General features: G+C 45.9%; 6 protein-coding genes across 6 annotated transcripts; all 6 read right to left on the bottom strand.

The window, feature by feature from the left end:
- Positions 1–1,562: 1,562 nt before the first annotated feature.
- Positions 1,563–4,840, bottom strand: I302_101536 (uncharacterized protein; the record flags this gene model as incomplete). Its single annotated transcript, XM_019186923.2, has 14 exons — positions 1,563–1,652; positions 1,733–1,862; positions 1,935–2,040; positions 2,120–2,260; positions 2,335–2,412; positions 2,478–2,841; positions 2,902–3,032; positions 3,094–3,223; positions 3,308–3,709; positions 3,830–3,971; positions 4,035–4,150; positions 4,225–4,278; positions 4,377–4,669; positions 4,747–4,840. The coding sequence occupies 14 exons, from the start codon at positions 4,838–4,840 to the stop codon at positions 1,563–1,565; spliced, it is 2,271 nt and encodes a 756-aa protein (XP_019049801.2).
- A 786-nt stretch (positions 4,841–5,626) lies between these two features.
- On the bottom strand, positions 5,627–6,928 carry I302_101535 (uncharacterized protein; the record flags this gene model as incomplete). The annotated part of the gene is made up of 6 exons (XM_019186922.1): positions 5,627–5,747; positions 5,865–5,953; positions 6,030–6,345; positions 6,422–6,483; positions 6,552–6,689; positions 6,782–6,928. The coding sequence occupies 6 exons, from the start codon at positions 6,926–6,928 to the stop codon at positions 5,627–5,629; spliced, it is 873 nt and encodes a 290-aa protein (XP_019049800.1).
- A 1,242-nt stretch (positions 6,929–8,170) lies between these two features.
- Positions 8,171–9,424, bottom strand: I302_101534 (uncharacterized protein; the record flags this gene model as incomplete). Its single annotated transcript, XM_019186921.1, has 6 exons — positions 8,171–8,291; positions 8,390–8,478; positions 8,539–8,854; positions 8,916–8,977; positions 9,037–9,186; positions 9,278–9,424. 6 exons carry the CDS (start codon positions 9,422–9,424, stop codon positions 8,171–8,173), a joined length of 885 nt encoding a protein of 294 aa, XP_019049799.1.
- A 1,900-nt stretch (positions 9,425–11,324) lies between these two features.
- On the bottom strand, positions 11,325–11,767 carry I302_101533 (uncharacterized protein; the record flags this gene model as incomplete). Its single annotated transcript, XM_065869304.1, has 2 exons — positions 11,325–11,522; positions 11,621–11,767. 2 exons carry the CDS (start codon positions 11,765–11,767, stop codon positions 11,325–11,327), a joined length of 345 nt encoding a protein of 114 aa, XP_065725376.1.
- An 887-nt stretch (positions 11,768–12,654) lies between these two features.
- Positions 12,655–13,893, bottom strand: I302_101532 (uncharacterized protein; the record flags this gene model as incomplete). The annotated part of the gene is made up of 6 exons (XM_019186919.1): positions 12,655–12,775; positions 12,845–12,933; positions 12,996–13,314; positions 13,378–13,439; positions 13,511–13,657; positions 13,738–13,893. 6 exons carry the CDS (start codon positions 13,891–13,893, stop codon positions 12,655–12,657), a joined length of 894 nt encoding a protein of 297 aa, XP_019049797.1.
- Positions 13,894–14,785: 892 nt separating this feature from the next.
- I302_101531 (uncharacterized protein) lies at positions 14,786–15,681 on the bottom strand (the record flags this gene model as incomplete). The annotated part of the gene is made up of 4 exons (XM_019186918.1): positions 14,786–15,128; positions 15,180–15,250; positions 15,312–15,455; positions 15,523–15,681. 4 exons carry the CDS (start codon positions 15,679–15,681, stop codon positions 14,786–14,788), a joined length of 717 nt encoding a protein of 238 aa, XP_019049796.1.
- Between the last annotated feature and the right edge of the window lie 159 nt (positions 15,682–15,840).

The following is a 15,840-nucleotide window of genomic DNA, read 5'->3' as shown; positions in this document are numbered from 1 at the left end:
ATTCCTTTGATCCATCCACCAATCCTAACCATTTTAACTCTAAACAAATCACATTATACACCTACATATTGTACTCATCACTCACCACTCACCAATAAAAGAGACAAAGCAGATCACCATGGCCGAGGATAAGTGAGTGTTCCTCCCATGGCGGTTCATGAGAGCGGAGCAGAGCTGACGTAGAATAATGCATAGATCTTACGTTGTGCGTATCTTTCGATTTGTTGATCTGTTGATGTTGGCTTTAGTGGAGCAGGATGAAGGGGATCTCTTCACAGGATGTCGGATGTGAATGGTCGCTGATATGATGTTGTCTCTGTGCTTTGCTTGGGTACTGCGAGTAGCTTCAAACCGCTGGTTTCGAGTGAGTTTTGTTCCTCTTACGGCTTTTTGGTGGGTTAGAGTCAGATCGGACAAATGGGAAGAAGCGATATTGAATGAGAGATGATCGAGGGCTAAGGACGAATCGCTAATTTATCTTTTTAATAGCGCTCGATTCCCCAACCAGAACCAAACCAAGCACTGGTGCGTTATCTATAGAAGATAGAAAGGAAGGATAGACTGACTGATATTATTTAACATTTGTTCATTGTTATTTCGTCCGTTTAGCTGGGTGAGTATTGTTGCCTTCCTCTCATTCCTATCGATCACAACGAATGGCCTATATTATCAAATCGTCGGAGAATGGTTATCTGCCATATGAATTAGAATGCGGACATAAAGCTGATATATGATATCATGTCATTTCAGCAAAACTTTGTAGACTACCACAAGTGCGTCAACGCCAAGGGAGAGGAGTTCGCCCCCTGTCAACAATTTAAGAAGGCCTACCGAGCTCTCTGTCCTAGTCAGTGTCGTGTCTTCTCGTAACAAGACAAGGAAGTGAAGCTGACTGTGAAGCATTGTCTCACTCTGTCCTGTTCTTCCCTCGTTCATTACTACATGCTAATCGACGGGAATGTCTGTTACTTCCATCTCGACCGCTTCCATCCCATCTACCCATCTATCATTCGATCGGTATTTTGATATTACAATCACACAGACGAATGGGTCGGTAAATGGGACGAACAAGTCGAAGCCGGTACTTTCCCAGCTTCCCTTAAACCTTAGAATTGTTTCTCGCTGTAGATTAGATGTTCTATAAGCATATATAAGCGGAAATGAAATGAGGTGAAACCGAGCCAATGGAACGATAGCAGATGGTCTGTGATTACAAGCGCAAGCTCAAGCGCGGATCATCCAGATCGGAGATCGAATGAGGGGATGAGTATATCTGTTTTTGAGAGGGGAGATTAATTCGTGGTCACTTACCATTTGAGTTTATGAGGCTACTGTGCACATTTCCAGAGAAAATACATGATACATCACCCTTATTTCTTCCCCCGCGCATCCACCCAGATACACAAAAAGGGAATGACATCAAACAAAAGGGTATATGCCAGTCTGACCAGGGTATATATACTCATACATACTCATACATATCATACTGTCCCCATCATATAATCAATGTTGAAAACAGGGAGACAAACCAATTTATTGTTCATCCACACCACCATAATAACCTACGCCTGCGCAGGTTGCTCACCCTCTATACTACCCCCATCCTCCTCTACAAAAATCTCATTATACTTTTCCAAGATAGTTTCGATTGCCTAACGAGTGTATCAGCTTACCCCTTCCAAGCATCTCATGCCAATATATCGTAAAGCGAAGCAAGTGGATCGACACACACCTTACATTGGAAACTCATATGTTCCAAATTCAATCCCCCTTCTTCAGGTGGAGCACCCAGCAGTGTGGGGCCAAAGACAATTGACAGATTTGACACGGACATTTGATTTATCGATTCTTTCCTTCGTACTCTACATCAAATCAACATGATCAGCTGGTACGACATGACCGAAAGCTAATGGGTCAAGACAAAGTTGGCTTACCTGTCCAAGTGTCCCATGAAGTATTTCAGAGTAGCATAATTGGGATCAGGCAATTCGTTGACCTGCTCGTGTAATCTGATATGACGTAGTCGATCATTATCGTATCCTGTAATCACGACAAGAGAAAATAAGTACAGATTAGTTAAGCACATTCATGGTCAGAGGTGATAGTGGCATGCACTCACTCGCAGCTTCGATGAACGAATGATACAACCCATAAGTCAAGAGAGGTTCCGGTAACTCTCTGAACCAGAGCTTCAACGCTCCCGAGACTACGTTGATATCCGCTGACCACTCATCGGACATTACGTCTATGTTATCTACGTCTGTTGCGAAATCAGTAAGAGGTATTCTTCATCGGGTGTCGAAATGACCAGTTCTAAATGGATATGAGACCTACCTTTATCAAGAGCATTTTTGAGGGCCTGAACCCTCGAGGTAGTACCTGATAATCTATATATACCCATTGATTCTAGACCTACAGATCGAGACATCATCAGCCCACACTCACACGTTCAATGAGTCTGATAGCGATTGACCCACCATAAGCTTCTATCGCCTGGGCGCACTTCTCCACAACTTTCGGCACCTCCACCCCATCCCTATTGAGCTGTTCACCCAGATCCACACCGAACGTCGCACCCGTAGAAGCAGGTATACCGGGCGGTACCCATCCTTCCGAAGATCCGTTATCATACCCTTGACTGTGATTCTGCTGTTGTTGACCGTAGGCAGCAGGAGGTTGAGAAGGATGGGTAGTACCGTTCGTCGAAGCTGAGAGAGCGGTCGAGTTGGACCCAATGGATATTTGAGATACGTGTGATGGTTGACTGGAGGAAGATGTCTGAGGTTGAGGTTGGGAGGCCGCGTCGACTGTTTTTTGGATATGAGGCGGGAGGGGTGGTAACTGGATATGATTACATCAGCTATAGGTCTCCTGGGTAGTAGTGAAGGAGACACGACTTACAAATCCCTCTTCATATGGGCCATCCCTCCTCGGTCCCTTTGGTGTTCCTCTTGCAACCGCATAATTCTGCATGTAAGATTTGAAGTCTGTTCGATTGTCTATACTCTCATATATCGTCTTGAGGCCGGGTCCTATGGTAGAATATGAATAATCAGTTCGAGCTCGGAATGCGTCGTCACGGATATAGCTTACCTTCGTCAGCCGCACTCATAGGATTGAGAGTAGTCCCCTCGGACACAAGTGTTGACTCGTATAAGAACGCATATCTGGTGAGATGATACTGAGTTCCAAGATCGAGTTCATCCGCGCATTCCTTGAGCAACTGTCGTACATTTTGATTAGCTACTAACCCTGGTCGCTGGTTTTGAAAAGAGGGAAGTTTGGCATGGAAAAGCTGAAAACGTACCCGAAGTATCTTAGGTAGTTGGAAATTGAAGTATTCCTGCCTCAACGCCTGACTTTCCAGCACGGCCTTCCTGAACGTTTCGCTCGCCTGAGCCATCCTCGATCTAACATCATCTTCCTGTCTCTGTATTGATCCTGCGCCCTTTCCCTTGAACAATAATCCACCTTTCGTCATTGCTTTCCCCAGTACCCTCTTCCCGCCTCCATGTGGATTTGCTGAAGTAGACGTGGACGAGGTGGAGGCAGACGATCGCATACCCGCATCCTTGAATGATTCTCCTTCTTTAGCTACGAGTAATCTCTCTAATTCCTCGGCAGTAGCGTCGAATCGACCTTTGGCTTTGTCCATCACTGTCTCGGATTCTTGCAGGATGCCTTGATATCGCGCGCCGTTGTCCTTGTGCTATAACAGCCTCTTAAGAATCAGCTTGACTCATGAAAACTTGCTTCATATGTAGCGAGATTGAGGAAAACGTGATGTCTGTTGACCTGACGGATGATGCGACAGAAGATGAAAACTCACAACCTTTCTCATCTTCTCACCTTCCCTAGCTAGACTCAGCAGCTCTTCACTCATCTCATTCAGCCTCTGCGAGAACCTCAATCTATTCTGGGCTAATTGTTCCTGCAATTTCAGTCCACTCTGATACGATGAGACGAAAGTACTATACATACGCGACATATAAGTTCTGACGTTGATTCAATATTGACAGATCGAGGAGACTTACCCAGATTTACAGTCTGCTCTAGAATACACGTCTCCCGTCGTCCTGCATAGCTCGGTGACGGATCTTGCGTATTTCTCTTCTATCTCCGCTCGGGACCGGAAGAACACTGCTACTTGCTACGAACGATGATGATGGATGATGTAAGCTATCTTGCTTATTCTTAGGCTCGATTGTAGCGGAGGAAGCTTACTTTGCATGATGCTATACTCTGTTTTATCCTATCTGCTAATAATGGTAATGCGCACTGTATGTCCGTCATTCATATCAGCATTATCCCTCTTCTCTACGAGAGTCTATCAAAGCGGAGCTTTCGAAAGAGAGCAGAAGTGGATGTCAACTCACGTCGATCTCACATAACCCCCTCAATATACCCTCGTCAAACCCAACAGGCACCACATCCTCCTGAGCAGCAGTCTTGACACTCCCCAGACTACCCATCCCACCCCCTAACCCAGATGATAACCTCCTATCATTACTCAAGCTAGGACGCGACGCAGCTGCTGATTCGGGGTTCGAGATGGTATTGGAATGGTGTCGGTATTCCTGGTGATGGGAAGAGGAAGTCGCATTGCTCGATGAGGATGCGTGGGGGAGTTGTGGTTTGGTGGGTGAGGGAGGTTGGGGTGCATCTTGGGCTATGTCACCATAGGTATAAGTGCTTCTTCATTGATAGCATGGGGAGGTGAGGGAAGGGTTGGAGGAAATGACTTACAATATTGTCTCGACCTGTACGAGTACTGATCGTCGTCCATCCCACTTGGTCCTGGACGTTTGACATCTACATATCCATCTGGATATTGTTCCATGTTGAGTAGTTTATCTCGTATCGCAATCCCAAACTCTACTTTTCACTTGACAGATCCACAATAACGCCTGGTCAGTCGATTGTTGTTGGTACTTCTGTTTTGTTGACGTATAAACAAATGAGGAGTCGGATTTCGAAGATGGCGTTTCACTTTGGCTAAATGAATTAATTATATATGCTGGATGTTGAGATGAAACTGTCCGTCGGCTGTTGTGTTGTCCTTTGGTGGAAGGGATCGCTTTGACGTGTTACAAGTCTACAAGTGATGCTGATGATGGCAAGCAGTGATGACAATGACAGTCGTGTGATCTGCGTTGTTGTCTCTTGTTATATCAGGCATCAATGGACGCTATTTCTCATCATCAATCCTACCGCAATGTGAACCGACTTGCCTGGCTGCTGGCTGCTGCTGCTACTTTGCTCATACGCGTGGCGGTTACCAGCAATTAACCAATTCTCAACGGAAGTATTTTCACACCCCACAAATACAAATGGTACTCGTATGTGGCATTAAGCAGGTTGGTTAGGCAGCTCTCGCCGGACATGCATCTAAAAGAGATTGTTGCAAGCAGTAAGGAAAATGTACATGGCTATCGACTGTTAATTGACGATTACTTGTCTCCATGGGTGAGCGATGTAGCTGAAATGAATACCATGATGAGCACGAATCATAAGAGGCCGGCTAATTGAGATAAACATTCATATTGTCCATTCAAACACATATTGAATAGAAGGAGCGAAGAGCGAAGAAGTCTAAATCATTGTGTTAGACGAACTCATACAACAACTAAGCTATCGGTACACAAAGACCCGAAGCGAGTTGGTATCCTTTCTTGCAAGCAAACGCCTCGCACTGGGAGTTGTAACATGTGATTGCTCCTCGGGCTACTCCAGGAAGAGACGAACAACTGGGGAAAGAGGAGAAACAAAATATCAGTTGACTGGACTGATCAATCTCTGAGAGGGATGGGATCGACGGTGATAATGAGTTGTGTTTGAGAAAGAAAAGAGAAAGAGAAGCTCACTCTGTTCCAATGGTGACATTGCTCGAGGAGTGGTACTCGCCAGACATGCATCCTCCGCACGATTCAAGCTCGCTCGAGGTATCGATGCACTGTGTGGTTGACGTGCCTCGTATCAGTGAGCTTGAATACAGGATACCAAATACATTAGTCGACCATCTCACTCACCTCATAGCTCCCCCTGCCGGGGATCGAACAGGCTTTCGCACCCTTGGGGCAGAAAGTCTGACTTTCCCTTCTGATGATTGATGATCTCTCTCTCAAGATCCGTCTAGATAACCCACTGGCAGATGCATCGGGACTGTGGGTGTAGGTGAACCAAACAGTCGGACCGCAAGTTTTAGGTGTTTCACCTTCGATGGTGTAGTCCGAATTGCATCTGCACTGCAATATATTCTCGTTGTAATATGGTAAAAACATTGCTGAACCTTTGTTCGCACATGCCGCAAAACATTCTTCGAGCGTGGCGACATCGGGAGGAGCTCTGTGGGATACAGATATCTATCAGTTAACGTCATTCGCTTAGCATGGGGGGAAGATCGATCAGTTACTCTACTCACTCGTCAGTGATCATATTTTCTGCGCACCCTTGGAAATTGAATGAGGTGACTCGGGAGTAGACCTTCCAGCGAAACAATATCAGCATGGTCTCTGAAAAGTATAGATGGGACAAGCCAAACCAAATCTCACCTGATAGTAGTCGTCAGACGAACAACCACCTTGTGCACTTTCACCTTGGACGTACATCTGCGGGTTGGGGGTGGCATCGGAACAGGCACAGAATTCACCTAGTGGGCGGTAGTAGAAATACGGGGTGGTGCAGTATCCCTAGAAGCAGAATCGAAGAGAAGAATCAGATTAGTTTACTGCTTTGACTGATTATGCTCATAGTGCTACGAAGAGGAGTTGGAGGAACTCACATCACACTTCCCGACGTTGCCTCTCGCGGAGGTGGGCTGGTCACTCGTTCCAAGATTGTAATCGCCGGTGCATCCGATGTATGTGACGGCATTGACTGATAGAAAGCTTGACATTAGGATAGCTACGAGAGGTAGCAAGGAGAACATTGTGATTGATCGTTCGTAACCGGGGAGATAGGATATTTGAGCGAAAGAGAGGGGATATGCAGTATCTTGATGATGACAGCTTCTTTTTGCAACGAGTGTGACGAGTCGGTGCGGTAGCTGAGGTATAGTTCAGAAGCATCAAGGGTACTCGTACACACGCACAGATATATACCCTCTCGACCATGTTTATACTCATGTTCATGTCCCATAACATACCTCTCTCTATGACAACGTGTTGACATTGTAGAAGTAGATAAACATTGACGACGACATGTGTATGTCATGCCTCCTTTGGCTCAACACATTCCATAATTTCCTCTGAGTCAATCTCATTATCAGTCCAACCTCGTGTGCCAATCGGCAGTTCGAACGATCAGGTTATCCGTGAGACTCCTCGCATCCGTTCTTTCTGTCTGGTGTGATCGGCACTGCTCACCCGATACAGGCTGAGAGAGTCGAGAGCTTTTGCAGTCCAATCTATGTGATAAACCATCATTTGGGTCAAACATGACATGTCAGCTTACCGGAGCATCAGAAATTCCCGAATGGGTCGTTACGTATCATTTCCCCGAAGTGTTTGCGAGATAGATAAGTTTCAAACAGAACCGCCAAGCCAAACGCTTGGGGCGACTGTCAGCCACACATGTGATAAAAGAGTATCGCGACTCACGGTACTATTTTGACTCTTACCTCACTGTAACACGCATTTAGATGTGGAACACAACAAAAGCTCATCGGATGATTTAAAGACTACAACATATGATCAATTAATCAATTCAATTGATGTTTCAATTGTCAGATGTTAATCAGGAACAAGCAAATATGGCACCGCACGTTGATCGATATCAGGTTGGTCTCACGAATGCCGCTTATCAGCGTCAGAACCTGATGGTCTGGATGTTCTCGGGAATTGCTTCGTGGGCTCACAGCGTGCAAGTGCTGTGGCGTTCGATTGTCGGGTCGTACTTGAATGACCATACATCAGTCGCCCACCTTGATCATCATGCTTATCGGGCCACAGTTTTCTGTCCGTGAGAACCGATCTACAGGGGCAATGGGTGGTAATTGAATTATCGCTGCTATAGGAATACATTACGCCATAACTGCATTACATCTAGTCATAAACATGAAGATGAGATATCCAAGAATTGTCCACGAGGAATGAACGAAGAGAGTAGGGAAAAGGGGGAATAGTACTGGCTGAACAAACGTTATCTAAGTATCTATAATCACCATAACGTCTTAAGAGATAGGTGCACAGTGACCCGAAACCAGCTCGTATCCCTTCTTACAGGCAAAAGCCTCACATTGGGAGTTATAGCATGTGACGGCGCCACGAGCGACACCGGGAAGAGATGAACAGCTGCAATGTAGGAAGAAGAAAAAATCAATGATTGTTACAATAGTCGATAGTCGACGACTATTTGACAAGTGTTCAGGTTCATCAAGAAAGAAACTTACTCTGTTCCGAGAGTCACATTGTTCGAGGATTGGAATTCGCCGAACATACATCCACCGCATGATTCGAGTTCGCTTGAGGTATCAATGCACTATATAAATACAATTATCAGTCAGCATGCCTGAGACCGTGACTTGGAGTGCTTGCTCACCTCATATGTCTCACTACCAGGGACGGAACAAGCCTTAGCAGCTTTAGGACACAGAGTCTGACTCTGTCTCCTAAGAGCAATCAACCTTTCTTTCAAGTTCCTCCTGGCCAATCCACTTGCTGTTGCACCAGCACTGTGTGTGAAAGTGAACCAGACGTTGGGACCACATGTTGTAGGTGATTTTCCTTCTATGGTATTATCAATATTACATCTACAGGCGAAAAGATCATCGTTGTACAGGGGAAGGAACATCGCTGAACCCTCTGACGCACATGCCGCGAAGCAATCTTCAAGTTCGATGACGTTGGGAGGGGCACTGGGGCATATCTGTCAGTCGAACCCATTTGCTCGGAAGGACGGGGAGGGGAAATATTCACTTGTCTGTGATCATGTTACTCGCACATCCCTGGAACTCGAAGGAGGTGGTTCTGGCGTAGACCTGCTCGGAATATCAGCGTCGTTATTTCGAAAAACAGGATCGATGGAGTCAGAACTTACCTGGTAGTAGGCAGTAGACACACAACCACCTTGATCACTTGCACCTTGGACATACACCTGAGCATCGGGCGAAGCATCACTGCAGTAGCATAGTTGACTATCTTCCCGGTAGTAGAAATAGGGATTTGGGTAACTGTTCGTGCAGTACGACTAAGAACACAGGAGAGCAATCGAGGAAATCAATATACCAGTCTGCTTTGTCATGCCAATTGTGCGGTAGAGAAAGGTCAGATCAACTTACCTCGCACTTGCCAACGTTGCCTTGTACCGACCCAGGAGGGTTACTGCTCCCTACGATCACACTGTCGGTACATCCTATATACGTACTGGCGTTCACCGACAGGATACTGGACGCTAGGATAGCTACGAGAGGTAGGAACGAGAACATGGCGATTGGACGGTGTTACTGGCGCAGTGGGATTTCAGACGTGTGGAAAAAGAGTGTGGATGTGTTTCAAGATAACGGTCGTTATGGAATGAAACAAGTTGGTGTCGTATGTGAGATTAAGTGAGATGAGGTAAAGAATGGACGAACGAACATCAGTAACATACATACATGTATATATATATACCTTCAAATCCCTCATGCCTTTTACGATCGACCTAGTGTCCACCTTGATGTTGATGATATTTTGTTGACGTCGTAAACAAACATCGAACAACATGTGTATGTCATACCTCCTGTGCCTCTGGACATTCCGTAAGGTCAGTTCATCTGGGTCGATACTATATCATTGTCGGTCTTCTGCCGTCCTTTATCGTTTAATTCAGAGATCCGTAACTCCGCCCTCAGGCGCAGGATCGATGGCATCCCCAATTCGTCACTCACGGCATTATCCTCCCAGAAAGCCAAGATCTACGCTGTGCATGTGGGATGGATGATCATCAGGCCATCGGATGGTATGAGACCACAGTATGGCTACTAACTCTAATTGATCTGTTGGAACCAGCATAAACAAGCAACGTCAATCAGGAACGAGCGTTTACGGAACGATCGGATCTCAAGTTCTTGAGTTATTTTCACAAATTCCGCTTAACAGCGCTGACCTCAAACCCGACATGATGCCGATGAGGTGTTTGTTGATGTATGCGTGCATGTGTATGTGCAAGCGAAGTGTCTGCCAGTCGGCTGTAGGTACTGATGCCACAAAGCTTGCTCAAATTGGTTCCAGAATCGCATTCACTCAACAGGATCTGAATCTGTTTCGTCAAAACGTTATCAGTATTTGCCGCAGACGAGGTTGAGATTGCGTTTCTTCATAACGTGAATGCATTGAATAGCGTCGTACCAGCGAAATACCCAAGAATTGTCCATTTAACACAAGTGGAAACAGAAGGGAATAGAACGGGACGAAGCCCGTTCTATCTATCAATTTATCTATGACGGATATATCAAATCGGGTTCATGCGATTGGCACACACAGTCCAGAAACCAATTCATATCCTGCTTTACAGGCGAAAGCCTCACAACGGGAGTTATGGCATGTTACAGCTCCAAAAGCGATTCCGGGAAGTGAAGAGCAACTATACATTTTATATGACAAGCTATGAGCGACATATCCGAACCACAATGGAGAAAAAGAAACAAGAGACGTACTCAGTTCCGAGAGTTGTATTGCCCGAGGCATGGTACTCGCCAAACATACACCCACCGCACGACTCAAGTTTCTGTGGAGGTATCGATACACTGTTCGGCATTAACAAATTCAGTCAGGAAATGTTCCCTATCCCTCTTGACCTAGGGGAGATCGATTTGCACTTGGGGGACACGATTGTATTGGAGAGGAAATTAAGCTTACCTCGTATGTTTCACTTCCGGGAATAGCACAGGCCTTAGCATCTTTAGGACACAAAGTCTGACTCTGTCTTCTAAGAGCAATCAACCTATCTTTCAGATTCCTCCTGGCCAAGCCACTGGCAGTGGCATCAGCACTATGAGTAAAAGTGAACCAAACATTGGGACCGCAAGTGGTGGATGATGCTCCTTGAATGGTATTTGGTGTGTTACATCTACAATCAAACATATCGTCGTTGTAATTTGGATAGAACATTGCTGAACCCTCTGTGGCACAAGCTGCAAAACAATCTTCAAGTTCGACTACGCTGCTTGGTGCTCTGCAAAGACAACAATCCATCGATCAGCTCTCAACCGCATGTCTGGCACGAAGAGACGGATAAATAAATACTGTACGTACTTGTCTGTTTCCATGTTACTGGCACAGCCTTGAAACCCGAATGTTGTGGTCGTGGCGTAGACCTGTCAAGTATTCATTCAACCGCGGGTCGGGTTATCGATCCTCATAAGAAGGAAAAAGCAGCGTTGTTGTAAGACCCATTAGATAATTAGAAGTATCAGCACAACCACCTTGATCATCTACACCTTGCGCGTATATTCCAGCATCGGGGGAAGCATCGCTACAAAAACACAATCCACTGCTCTGTTGAAAGTAGAAATAAGGATTCGGATAAGAGAATGTACAGTATGACTAGGAGAACGAAAGCAGAGGTTTCCTCAAGATCAGCCTCGCTCAATACATATAGTGCGCGCAATAGAGCGGTAGAGAAGTCGGACTTTGTGACTCACGTCACAACCACGAGTGGTATCCCTATTGACAGACGGTGGATTACTGCTTCCCGTGATCACATTTGTTGTACAACCAATGTATGTTCTAGCATTTACCGATAAGATGCTTGATGCCAAGATAGCTATAATAGGAAATAACAAGGACATGGTCGAGATTGATACCTTTGACTGGAATGTTGCGGATGTGCGATGTCGACTGATGAAGGAGTGTAAATGTGTTTCTTAATCAATGTAAGAGAAACAAGTTGATATCGTAGTATGACGATGAGTTAATGAGGTAAAGATAACAAATATACATAAAAACATGAAGACTTAGTCACCTGTCCGAATCCAAGGACAGCTTTTTGACATGGTACATAAACGATTGACAACATGTACCGTATACGGTATGCCTAAAATCTGGCTGTGGGTGATCTTCTGCGGATCCAGTGTAAACATACCTGTAATCTCAGTGAGCCCCTAAATTATCTGCCTATGCATTCAAGGCACCACCTTACCTAATTGTGCCGGGCCGACACTGTTCCTGTGGGACGGGAGACACTGGGCCATCGGATGGATGCAAGTCCTTATATGTGATGGGCTACTAACTTCAAAGACCCCGTCGGAACCAGCATAAACAAAACCATATCAATCAGGAACGGCATGAAAGTTTTAACGTTGAATCACAAATTCCGCTTAACAGCGTCGTAGGAAGGCATGCTCCGGGGAAGCGATGGTTCGACAAATATAGGCAATCACCCCTGCTCATGCCTCAGTAAACCATCAGTCAACAGCCTGGTCATAAGCTTCACTTACGCAAAGAGAGCGTTGCTCATATTCATAACGGTGCAAGCGAGTAGGAAAGGGAAGATCACGATCTCCCAAAGATCAATTTCTGTCGTAGAGCGAATGCATTAAAGGGGTTCGTACCAAGAAGAGATCCGGAAATTGTCCATTGACCAAAACACAGAAGAGAGGTGAGGGTCGAATTGCTAACGCATAAGCAGTGTCCATCTATCTATTTCTTCCTACGTTAGGGATGTAAGGAGAATGTCTTAAGCGATTGGTACACAAAGACCGGAGACCAATTCGTATCCTGTCTTACAGGCGAAAGCTTCACATTGAGAGTCGCTACATGTGATAGCACCGAGAGCGACACCGGGTAAAGTAGAGCAGCTAACATATCCAGTATGTCAGTGATACTACTACTATCACCAGTTGATGACACAAAAGAGTACCACTTACTCGGTACCCAGGGTAACATTGGAAGTAGCTTGATATTCTCCGTGTAAGCAGCCACCGCATGATTCAAGTTCTGATCGAGTGTCGATACACTATAGACCAGCTATTAGTGTTGGTTGTTTGATTTCGCGGGTCAAATCAAGTGGACACTCACCTCGTAAGAAGCTGATCCAGGGACAGTACAGGCTTTGGAACCTTGGGGACAAAGGGTTTGACTCTCTCTCTTCAATTGCATTAATCTCTCCTTCATCATTCGTCTAGCCAATCCACTGGCAGTAGCTTCCATGCTGTGGGTGAAAGTGTACCATGTATAAGTCCCACATGTGACTTCGTTTCCTGCGCCATCGATGGCGTAGGCGTTGTTACATCTACAACCGAAGGTAGGAGCATTGGAGTATGGGTTGAACATGACCGAACCTTCGTTGGCACAGGCGGCAAAACATTGCTCAAAGTTGTTGAAGTTGTCTGGTGCGCTGCGAGTGAAAGTTCAGTCAGTACGAAATCGCTCTACTTGAACATAGCACATATTCACTCACTTGTCAGTCACCATGTTGGAGTAACATCCTTGGAAGTTGAATGTGGTCTGAAGGGCGTAAGTCTACGAGCGAAGTCAAGTCAGTCAGCTCCATATCCGTGTACCTTGAAAGCCAGCAGAAACAAGTTACGCACCACATAGTTGCTGGGATCGGCACAACCACCTTGTTGAGAAGCACCCGTGGTGTACTTTTCGGCAGTCTGAGATTCTGAAGTACATAGGCATTGCGATCCCGAGGTCTGATAAGCCAGGTATGGCGCCCCACCCTCAGAGCAGTAGCTCTGGAATTGACAAACTGAGATTAGCATCGGCGCAAGTCCACGATGCTGGCTGCACATCCTGATGTGTGATCTGGACTCACGGTACACTCATCGAAATCTAGGCCGCCGACACCGCCGACGATGGTGAACTCGCTGACATCGTTGACACATCCTGTATAGGTGATGGCACTGGCTTGCAGAGCGAATGACGCGATGAGCGCAACTGCGGAGAAAGCAAAGTTCTTGGAAGGGGCCATGTTGCTATATCGATTGAAGATTAAAGGCGAGAGGGAGTTGAGGGAGTGATGGAGATATGAATTTAGTATAAAAGAACGTGGATGCTAAACAGAAAGTGAATAGCAAGTTGGAGGAAGTACTGTTAGCTTTCAAAAAGATTGATGAGAGAGGGGAAGAAGATGGATCGGAACGGATTTGTCTGGCTTATATATCCTGTTTGCCTCGGATCAGTGAGTGGACAAATAACCAAACCCGATGGGAAGTGTAGGGGGGTGAACAACTGTCATAGAAAACCGCCTGATGAACATCACCCAGAAGACAAACATTCCGTTCCTACAGATCTGATATTAAACTCAGAGTGCTCCAGACCGTTGTGTCTTCTACTTGTTAGATAATGATGTATCGTCAGTTATAGAAGTGTTGGAACATTGGAAGCGTACCGGTAAAATAAGCTTTCGCCAAGCATGCCATAATTAAGGAATTTGGTAACGTTGCAATTAGTCTGTCACCCTAACTTAAGCTATCACCCAGGCACCAGCACATTTCAGTGATCATCCCATAGATTCCTGTTGTTTGTTTGGGTCTCGATCATCAACGTTTGTCTCGTATCATGGCGTTCTGGCTATGAGGAGTGGATCTGGAAAGGAGATTGCAAGTAGCCGACTGGCTGTTCCTTAGCTCCTTCGGTTCACCAAGGGATGAAGCAGATCATGCAGGATATAATGCAAGGGATGTTTAAACGGATACATGTTGTTGAACCGGAAGGGTTATGATAATAAATACAGGTTGTTTATCTACAGATACACGGAAGAAGCTGGGCCGGACTAATAATAGCTGATGTTGATTTCGGGAAGATCGTCACTTCGATACGTCATATTGTCCTTCAAGTCAAAACCCAACAAATTCTTGCAATTAACACTCCTCCTCTTCCACCACCTCCGGTGCAAGACTGGTCTGTGAATTCAGGACATCCATTACATCCTCATCTTGACCTTCATCCTCGTTGTCAAAGATCAACTGCTTCTCCAATCTCCTCTTACCCTCCATGCGTCTCTTGCTCCCAGATCTAGAGTAAGCGAACCATCCGAAAGGACCACAAGTGGTAGTTCCGCCGCCTGTACTGTCGATAACGGCTTTATCATTGCACTTACAGTCGAAAGAGTTGGTATCGGGATTGGGAGAGACGATCACAGATTTTGCTGAAGGACAGGCTGAGAAGCATGCGTCGATGGTTGACATCTTGTCCCCTGGGTGTCTACTATTACGTGTCAGCTGAGGTCATGAGAGGGCGTATGCAGCGACTTACTGGCTTGTAGTCACTGATGTGTAGCATCCTTCCATCTTCATTGAGTTGATAGGACCTTTCGTAGCGTATATCTGTGTAGGTAAGCCGTAAGCGAAAAGACAAGTTAACCCCGATGTTGGAAGCAAGTCTCACCTCATAATCGCTTCCCTCACATCCAGCCTGATCACCTGCACCATATGTATAGATGTTGGCTTTGGGGCTTGCGCTCGAGCAGTAGCATTGCCCAGTATTATATTGGTTGTAGAAATAGGGAGTACCCAGGGACGAACAGTAAGTCTGAGAAGTCAGAGGTCTCGTCAACCCGAGTGAAAGCCGGTAATGATCAGGACCGAACTAAACTTACAGCGCAACCTGCTGAAGTACCTCCGGCGTAGTGTCCTTTCGGATCATGGGCCTCGGGCTTGTATCTCCAGGTGTCGGTACAACCTAGGAAGGTGTACGCCGATACTTGAAAAATGGTGATTGATGGAACAAGGAAGGGCAAGAGCGAAGCTGACTTCATCGTGATGCTTCCCGTATGGATCTCAAAAATGAATAGAAGGTGAGGTGTTGTGACGATGAGAAGAAGAAGAGGGTGATGACAGATGATTTCGCACCTTCTTATACCTTTCTGGATGAGGTGTACGACGAAAGCACATCTCAGCGTGGGTATCTGATGACG

Source organism: Kwoniella bestiolae, chromosome 1, assembly GCF_000512585.2.
Source record: "Kwoniella bestiolae CBS 10118 chromosome 1, complete sequence".
NCBI classification, from domain to species: domain Eukaryota; kingdom Fungi; phylum Basidiomycota; class Tremellomycetes; order Tremellales; family Cryptococcaceae; genus Kwoniella; species Kwoniella bestiolae.
This window is presented reverse-complemented; position numbering and strand designations above follow the sequence as displayed.